The sequence below is a fragment of the Suncus etruscus genome, chromosome 4 (assembly GCF_024139225.1).
Source record: "Suncus etruscus isolate mSunEtr1 chromosome 4, mSunEtr1.pri.cur, whole genome shotgun sequence".
Lineage (NCBI taxonomy): Eukaryota > Metazoa > Chordata > Mammalia > Eulipotyphla > Soricidae > Suncus > Suncus etruscus.
In genome coordinates, this window is record NC_064851.1 from 45845573 (window position 1) to 45854912 (window position 9340).

The following is a 9340-nucleotide window of genomic DNA, read 5'->3' on the forward strand; positions in this document are numbered from 1 at the left end:
ATCTGGCATATTTATAACAAAATTGTCTTATTTAGCCTTATTAGTATATTTAAACTACAGTGGCAATTACCCCAATTTATTTTGCTGTTTGTACTTTCTTGATTTAGATATGAAAAACTTAATGCTTAGTTAGATCTCTACTTAGATATAAGATCTTTGAAGAAATAGCCCTGTTGGGATTTATTTTGCAAACATCTTTTTTGTTGTCATTCGCACATCACATTTATCAGACACATTATAAATGTTGGTGTTACAGTAACAATACAGACTTTCTTTCTGCCCTGATGGTGGTTTACATTATAGTGAGGGTGAAGAGTGACAAATAATTACAAATCACGCTAGAACTGTTTGGGGAAGTAGTATAGTATACTGGTCTGGACAGACAAGCAGACATATATCTTAAGGAAGGAATATTTAAGAATTTTTTTTTTTTTTTGTGGTTTTTGGGTCACACCTGGCAGTGCTTGGGTTATTCCTGGCTCCAGGCTCAGAAATTGCTCCTGGCAGGCACGGGGGGACCATATGGGGCGCCGGGATTCGAACCTATGACCTCCTGCATGAAAGGCAAACGCCTTACCTCCATGTTATCTCTCTGGCCCCAATATTTAAGATGTTTAAACTGACACTTTAATAGTAAATAAAGAATGGTATACAGCGATATAGATATAAAATAGTGACAGATGTTGGAAAGGTTGATTGGGGCTTTATCATGATGGGCAGATCAAATTGAGTTTGATCTTAAATGTATCAATTGGAGTTTTTTTTTCCAGAATAGCAAAGAATTATTTAATAATTTAATCAGATTAAATATACTTTTCAAATTATTTGGATGTTGGGAAATATATGTAAGAAAGAGGTTAGAGGGGCCCGGAGAGATAGCACAGCGGCGTTTGCCTTGCAAGCAGCCAATCCAGGACCAAAGGTGGTTGGTTCGAATCCCGGTGTCCCGTATGGTCCCCTGTGCCTGCCAGGAGCTATTTCTGAGCAGACAGCCAGGAGTAACTCCTGAGCACCGCAGGGTATGGCCCAAAAAAAACCAAAAAAAAGAAAAAAAAAAAAAAAAGAGGTTTAGAGTAGAAGTGTGAGAGAATTAAGATTTGAGTTGTCGGGGCCGGAGGGATAGCATGGAGGTAAGGCATTTGCCTTTCATGCCGAAGGTCGGTGGTTCGAATCCCGGCATCTCATATGGTCTCCTGAGCCTGCCAGGAGCGATTTCTGAGCATAGAGCCAGGAGTAGCCCCTGAGTGCTGCCGGGTGTGATCCAAATGACCCAAAAAACCAAAAACCAAAAAAAAAACAAAAGAAAGAAAAGAAAAGATTTGAGTAGTCTATATGAAAGACAGTGGGTTAAGTGACAGCAGTCAAATAGAGAAAACATAGATTCAGGTCTTCATATTTTTATTGACTTTGTCAACTTTATGAAAGAAGACAGGAAACAGCACTAGGGTTTGTGGCTTGAGCAGCTCTTGGGAAAAGTGGAGTCTAAAAGCCAGAAGAATAGATTTGGCAAAATACCTCAGTGAAATTGAGATTCTGAAGGATGTCTGAGTGATGATGGTGTAAGGCTATTATATATGTAAATGAGCTTAGGAAAGGTTAGGGTAGTAGATAATGAATGAATTAAATTAAGGATCACTTTGGGGCCCGGAGAGATAGCACAGCGGCGTTTGCCTTGCCAGCAGCTGATCCAGGACCAAAGGTGGTTGGTTCGAATCCCGGTGTCCTATATGGTTCCCCGAGCCTACCAGGAGCTATTTCTGAGCAGATAGCCAGGAGTAACCCCTGAGCACTGCCGGGTGTGGTCCAAAAACCAAAAAACAAAACAAAAAAAAAAAAGGATCACTTTGAAAGAGGACCAACAAAAAAAAAAAAAAAAAAGAAAAGAAAAGCAAAAAGGGGGCCGGGTAGGTGGCGCTGGAGGTAAGGTGTCTGCCTTGCAAGCGCTAGCCAAGGAAGGACCACGGTTCGATCCCCCGGCGTCCCATATGGTCCCCCCAAGCCAGGGGCGATTTCTGAGCACATAGCCAGGAGTAACCCCTGAGCGTTAAACGGGTGTGGCCCAAAAAACCAAAAAAAAAAAAGAAAAAAAGAAAGAGGACCAAAAAGAATCCCTTGATATGATTTTTAACAGATTTGAAGGAAAAAAAGGAAACAAAGAAGACTGAAAAAGAGCAGTGAGATAGATGTTAATGTTTAGATATGAAAACCAGAAGGGGGGACTTTTTTTTTTTTAAAAAAAGATGAATATATAAATAGTATTCTGCTATTTAATAATTGCTGACATGGATTATGACTTTTTTTTGTTCTCATGACTGCACTCAGGAGTCACTTCTAGTGGTGCTCAGGAGACCATATGGAATGCTGGAGATCAAACTCAAAAGCTGTTCAGGAAAATATTTATTGGATAGCATTCTTTTCTAACCTAAGCAAAAATTTTTTCTGGAGAGGTTAAGATAGAACTCACAGATTGGTTTGGCTGACATGTGATTGAATGTAGCACTGCCAATTTACTTGTCAAAACTGGCCTTTTTCTACAAATAAAATACATAAATAAGTAGAAAATAATAGTGATAATTATAAAGGACAGGGAAAAGAAAGTAATCTTAGATTTTTTTTTTAATCTTAGAATTCTTAAAGAGAATTAAAGAGAAGTGTCAAAATGGCAAGGGTGGTCAGCTCTCAAGTTTAATTGTGAAGTGTAGTAGATAAAGCAAATGAAAGTTACTAGTGGAAAGAAGAGACCAATTCAAAGTAATGATTTTTAGTAAACAGATGATTATTGGAACTTGTCTATTATTTGGCCAGAGGAGTAGTGAAGAGTAGAAGATACAGATATTGAAGAGGGATTGAAGTTGTATTTTTGTGAAGCTCAAAAGAAAGGATTTAGAGCCAAATTGTGACATGGCATTAGATAAGTCTTAAAATTTCTGTAAAAAGAAGAAAATGAGTGCAAATGCTGGTTGTACTGGAATTTGAAAGTTAATTGCTGAAAGTTATTGAAAGTTAATTTGAAATAAGTTACTTGGGAGCATCTTATTTTCTTACTGAAATCTTGTATCATAACTCTTTACTAGCAGTTGACCATGTTGTGTTAGAAAAAGGGTTTTCACAAACTCATTTTTCACATTTTGATACAACATTTCAACTGTGGTAGCTGTCAGGTTGGGGTTTGTGTGTGTGCTTGTTAGTTTGTTTATATTTTATCTTTTTGTCAATTTTTTTTTGTCTTTTGTCAGGATGTTTTGATGCCACCTTGTAAAGGGTTTGATGCTCTGTCAAGGTATTCTGAGTCTTCAGAATATCTTGTATGAATTAAGTGATTCTTTTAATTTGAGAGTGTTTTCTTTATAATTTCACCTTTTATAAATGTTACGTTGATCATACTTTTTAGAGACTTACTTTAATTTATAATTTTTTTTCTTTTTGATTTTTTGTCCACACCTGGCGGCACTCAGGTGTTACTCCCACTCCTGACTGGCTCGGGGATCATGTGGGATGCCAGTGATTGAACTCAGGTCAGCCTTGTGCATGGCAAATGCCATACCCGCTGTACTATAGTTCCAGCCCATTTTACAAATTTTTTAATGGAATCACTGTATGATGTAGTTATAAAGTTGTTCATGATTGACTTTCAGTTATGCAATGTCTTAACATCCATTCCTTCACCAGTGCGCATTTCCCACCATCACTGTTCTCCTGGTTCTTGTATCTATTGTCTTTGGGTATTATTACCGTATTTTAAATTTATTTGATTTTTTATTACTTTTTAAAAATATTGAACACTTCACAAATTTGCGTGTCATTCTTGTGCAGGATCCACGCTAATGTTCTCTGTATTGTTCCAATTTTAGTATATGTGCTGCTGAAGTGAGCACTATTACCATAATTTTAAAATATCCATTAAATGAGTGTTGATCATAGTTTTGTGTATAGCCATCATCATATTTTTTGGGCCTTTTTTGGGGGGGGTTACACCTGGTGATGCCCTGTGCGCCTTTTTTTTTTTTTAAAATAAATACAATCCTTTCACTGCTTTGTTTTTCTAGCGCCAGTCTCTTTTCCTTTTCTTTTTTTTGGAGGGAGGCGTCACACCCGACAGTGCTCAGGGATTACTCCTGGCTCTATGCTCAGAAATCGCTCCTGGCAGGCTCGGGGGACCATATGGGATGCCAGGATTCAAACCATCGTTCGTCCTGGATCAGCTGCATGAAAGGCAAATGCCCTACTGCTGTGCTATCTCTGCAGCCCGTTTTTTTTCTTTTTTGAGGGGAGGGTTTTGGGGCCACACCCAGTGACGCTCAGGAGTTACTCCTGGCTATGTGTTTAGAAATCGCTTCTGGCTTGGAGAACCATACAAGACACTGGGGATTGAACCTAGGTCCGTCCTAGGCTAGTGGGGTCAAGGCAGACTCCACTCCGGTCGGTCCCTGTTTTTTTCTTGTTTTTTAAAAAAATAAAATTTTCTGGGTAGTTTTATTATGCCTCATACCCATTTTAATAGCCTGCTTGTATACACATTTGCAACCTTCTGACTGTATTGTAAAGCATAGATGTACATCTTTGTACATCTAATTCATTCATTTGGTAGGTGTTGGTAAATAAAATAGATATTCTTTAAATTGATGGTTGGTCCTGTTACCTTTTCTTCAATTAGAAGATACCATAATCTACAATAGTTGCTTTATTTCCCCCCCTTTTTTTTTCTTTATTTCTCTTCTTACTGCTTGATAAATTGTTTCATGTTTTAAAATGGTATTCTTTGTTTTGGAGGAAGGGTTGAGTTTTGGGGCAATGTATGCAATGTTTTGAGGTCATTCCCTGCAGTGGTTAGTTAGGGTATGGTTTGGTGCTTGGGACAGAATCAGTGTCATCTGCATGCAAGACAAGCACATTAACCCCTTATACTTCTGATCTTTCATTTAACTCTGTTGATCTTTCTAATTTTGTTTGCATGATGTGAAGGATTCTTTTTTCTAAACTCTGCCACTCCAATTTCATTTTGTTTCCCTGCCAAAATTCAAGAATTCATGTCTTTTTAAAGGTACTCTATTGATGCTGTAATATTTTAGTAAATACTTCCTGGCCTCAGGAGTTTACTAAATTCTTTATCAGTTTCAACTGTGTATTTGAATAATAATTGAACTTTTAGGAATTCTTGGAATCTATTACCCATCGTAGTAGTGTATTGTTTTATAAATTTTTAAGTGATATTTTTTACAATTGTGTTTAAGAGAACTTAAAAAATCCCCATTATACATAAATAAATCACAAAAATATATATGGAATATATGCACATGGAGATTCATCTTAAATTTGTATTTAAATTTTGCTATTCATATAAAATATAGGTATGTAGGCAGTTATACTGTTTTGCATTGCATCCATTCATTTTTTTTTTATGTAAAGATTAAACATATACTGGTTTTATGTTTCAGAGAAATAAGCAATGGCCTAGAAAAAAAAGGAAAGAAAAAATCTGTAGGTCGCCCACCTGGCCCATATACAAGAAAAATGATCCAGAAAACTGCTGAGCCACCTTTGGTAAGAAAGAGCGTATATTGATATATACATTCTCAGATGCCTGAAATTTCCAAGGAACTAACAGTTTTTTCAACCTCCTTTGACCAGTGCTTTAAGTTTTTTTTTCTTCCCCCCCAGGATAAGGAATCAGTTTCAGAAAATCCTACCTTGGATTTACCTTGTTCTATAGGGTAAATAAAAAGTTGCTTTTTCCATTTCTTAGGAATTTTACTTTTGGGGAAAATTAGTATTCTATTGTTATGTAATAATAGTTGTTATACCATTTCAATTCTTCTGTCTCAGGAGAACTGAGGGAACTGCACATTCATCTAATACCTCAGATGTGGATTTCACGGGTGCTTCCAGTGCAAAAGAAACTACCTCGTCTAGCATTTCCAGGCATTATGGGTATTTTATCTTGCTCTTTATTAGCTTTCCTCTAGACTCCTTTTCCCTTACAAAGTAATGGTTAAATATTTAGCATTTGAATGTAATATTATGTCTTAACTTTTAAGGAGCTTATGTGCCTAAGTAATTAATATTATATATTATTATATGTCTAGATATTTTTATGTCTTGGAGCTCAACCACTTAGATTTGTTAGGAATTTGCTAACAGTCTGTTCATGAAGAATAAATATGTTCTGAGGTTATTGTCGTTTTCTGTTAAGCTTTTTCATACTTATATTTGTTTCCCTTTAATATTTGTCCCAAGAAGGTAATGGAATCTAATGAATGCAAGCGATAGTCGATTTATGTAGCACTCATTGTTATGGTTTGGCTGATTTTTATATCATCATGGGATATATATTTACAGTAGAGTGATAATGAACAAACTATCTATGGTTAAGTTATGCTTTATGAGTCTTCATAGATGACTGTGACTTTGTTTCTAGATTATCTGACTCCAGAAAAAGAACTCGTACAGGAAGATCTTGGCCTGCTGCAATACCACATTTACGGAGGAGAAGGGGTCGTCTTCCAAGAAGAGCACTCCAGACTCAAAACTCAGAAATTGTAAAAGATGACGAAGGCAAAGAAGATTACCAATTTGATGAACTCAATACAGAGATTCTGAATAACTTAGCAGATCAGGAATTACAACTCAATCATCTTAAAAACTCAATTACCAGTTATTTTGGTGCTGCAGGTAGAATAGCATGTGGTGAAAAATACCGAGTATTGGCTCGTCGGGTGACACTTGATGGAAAGGTGCAGTATCTTGTGGAATGGGAAGGAGCAACTGCATCCTGACTGTAGGACTGAACATTATGTTCACTGCACTCATTTTCTGTAGGTAAAGTTGAAAGCCCTAAAATAGTCTGGCTTTTACTATCTTTCTTAAGAAAAAAGAAAAAAGAAAAAAATTCACAAAAGGAGATGATACTAGCCTTAACATGTACCTGTCAATGTTACGGATATTGTCATAAAAAGCTATCTTTTAAAAAGCAGAACAGAGACTTAATTTTTTAAATCTTAAGATTTGTAGAATGTTTTTAGGATAGAATATTAAAAATGATTCAAACCCATGCATGGTGTTAGATAATTTTTCTAATTATTCTATTGAGTCAGTTTTTGTGATTAGTGGTTATCAGAGCAAACTGATCATGTAGATAGATAGCACAAGTATTTGGAGAAACATTGTCTGTTGTTACCAAAATGTTGGAAAGAATTTATTTCAATACCTTTTAGATTTCATAAAGTGCAGTGTATATAATGCCTACGAAAAGACTGTAAAATACTGAAATTTTCTTTCAAGCAAAGTGTAAAAAATATATTGAGCCTGTAAATTGCTCTGTGACTAGACTTCATTGTCGTCTTAATATATTCTTTGCATGTGCATATATATACACACAGGTGTATATATATGTGTGTGATTATGTGACCTATGCAATACCAATTATGGGAACGGGCAGCTTTGGAGTATCTATCCTCCCATAATTCTCTTTCAGGAATAGTTGCAGTATTTACACGGCAGCGTTTCTTCTCAGGCTTTTATTGGGTGCTGTTGCTTGCTATGTATGAAGAGAAATGTGTCAGACAAGTTCAGTGTGTTCTGAAGAAAGGCGTGGACAACAGCTGTTCATGGTCTTTTAGAATGCTTTTCACTTTCAGTCCTTGTCACCCAGCTGTTCAGTACCTAAAGCATTTGAGTAATTAGAACATTATCTTCTGCTAGGATAGAAATAACATTTTCAAGTTTTCATGACACATTATGATTGTAAATGTCTCTCGATTTTAACAGTAAGTCTTATAGGAGTCCCGTGATGATTCCTGAAATGTCTGTAGCGACTGTTAGTCATGTTGAAGAAGTGTAGTATGAACAAAGTATTTTATTGCACAGGGTTAAAAACAGTGTTGCCTGAGGAGGCCACTGCTGTTTTATTACAACATTACCTCTTGTTTTTTTATAAAATGTACCAAGATTTAAATTGATAACATTATTTTACATGTTTTTTTTAAAAGTTTCTTTGATCACCAGTGTTAGAGTTGTCTTCTGTTTCTTTTCATTTTTTGTTTGTTTGTTTTCTTTTAGCCAAAGAGTAAACAGAAGAATATTCTTATTTTGGTGACTATTCATTTTACTCTTAAAGTGATTGATGGATTTCAGCCTGATAATTAGTGAATTTACCACCAGAGTGAAAAAGTATATAAAGTATAGTGATTATGGAGCAGTAAAAGTGTGGACTAGTGCTTATTTATTCCATTGATTGATTATTTGACTGTTTATAAAGAAAGTTGCTTTATTTCTTTAAACATCTTCAAAAGATGACCTTTTCTTGTCATGTTAGAGCCAAAAGAAGCAGAGAACCTCACTGTTCTGCATTTGGTTCCTGGTCGGCCAGGTATAAATAAGCTTTACAAAAGTGGTAACTAAAAACTGTCACTTCTGTTTACCTCCACCGAAACTTGATTTTCCCCTAGCTATTAAGTTAAAGTTGCCTTTCCTGCAGCTGCAATATTTTGAATAACACAGAGTTTGTGTTGATTTTGAATGTTTGTTTATATCTAGGGGTAATGGAAAAATGTAAATCCCGTGTAACCTTATTCACTCCACCTGTATCATACTATTTCATTTTCCCCAAAGTCCTTTAATTCTAACTGAACACCAGCAGTATTTTTCGTAACGCTTTTCATTAGCATACTGGGAAGATGATTTATTAAGCTGAACTGTCTTTAGACGTAATTATTGTGAATGTCTGTTTTATTTTATCATGGTGGTTCACATGGCTCTGATGTTCAGTTTGTATTTTTGGAATTGCTTTACGTAGAATTAAAACAGACCAACATTAAATGTGTGTATTTTTTAAAGAGCTAATGAGTTTTGCTTCTGTATTTGCTTGAAAATACACACTGGTGCAATAGATAGCTGCTTTTATTTAGTCAAGGAGGAAAGGATTTCCCAATTTCATTATACATTTGTTTACTTTAATCTTTATAAAACTTTTTTCCTTGGGGCCGGAGAGATAGCATGGAGGTAGGGTGTTTGCCTTGCATGCAGAAGGACAGTGGTTCGAATCCCGGCATCCCATATGGTCTCCCGAGCCTGCCAGGAATGATTTCTGAGCATAGAGCCAGGAGTAACCCCTGAGCGCTGCCGGGTGTGACTCAAAAAAACACAACAAACAAACAAACTAATAAAACTTTCTCCCAAAATAGTACTCTTACTGTATGGTCATCTTAAATGATTCTTTCAAAGAATAGCTAGCTAGCTTGCACACTTTAAAGCCAACATACCTCCCTCTACTTACCTTCTTCTGAAACCAAGATTTCTCAGGACCAGAGTGAGAGCTTTGCATATAAGAGACCCAGCTTTTTAT

At 36.1% G+C, this 9340-nt stretch overlaps 1 protein-coding gene and 1 non-coding gene across 3 annotated transcripts in view; one reads left to right on the forward strand and one right to left on the reverse strand.

Annotated features, from left to right (window-relative positions):
• Window positions 1-8830, forward strand: part of MTF2 (metal response element binding transcription factor 2) — a 57091-nt gene extending 48261 nt beyond the window's left edge. For both annotated transcript variants that reach the window (XM_049772219.1, XM_049772220.1), the window contains exons 12-15: window positions 5436-5541; window positions 5659-5711; window positions 5824-5928; window positions 6416-8830. In XM_049772219.1, the coding sequence (XP_049628176.1) occupies window positions 5436-5541; window positions 5659-5711; window positions 5824-5928; window positions 6416-6773 (622 nt within the window). In that variant the 3' untranslated portion in view covers window positions 6774-8830. The remainder of the gene's footprint in view (window positions 1-5435; window positions 5542-5658; window positions 5712-5823; window positions 5929-6415) is intronic.
• LOC126007370 (U6 spliceosomal RNA) lies at window positions 3769-3875 on the reverse strand. The gene has a single exon (XR_007494949.1). It is a non-coding gene; the product is annotated as a U6 spliceosomal RNA (small nuclear RNA).
• Window positions 8831-9340: the final 510 nt, after the last annotated feature.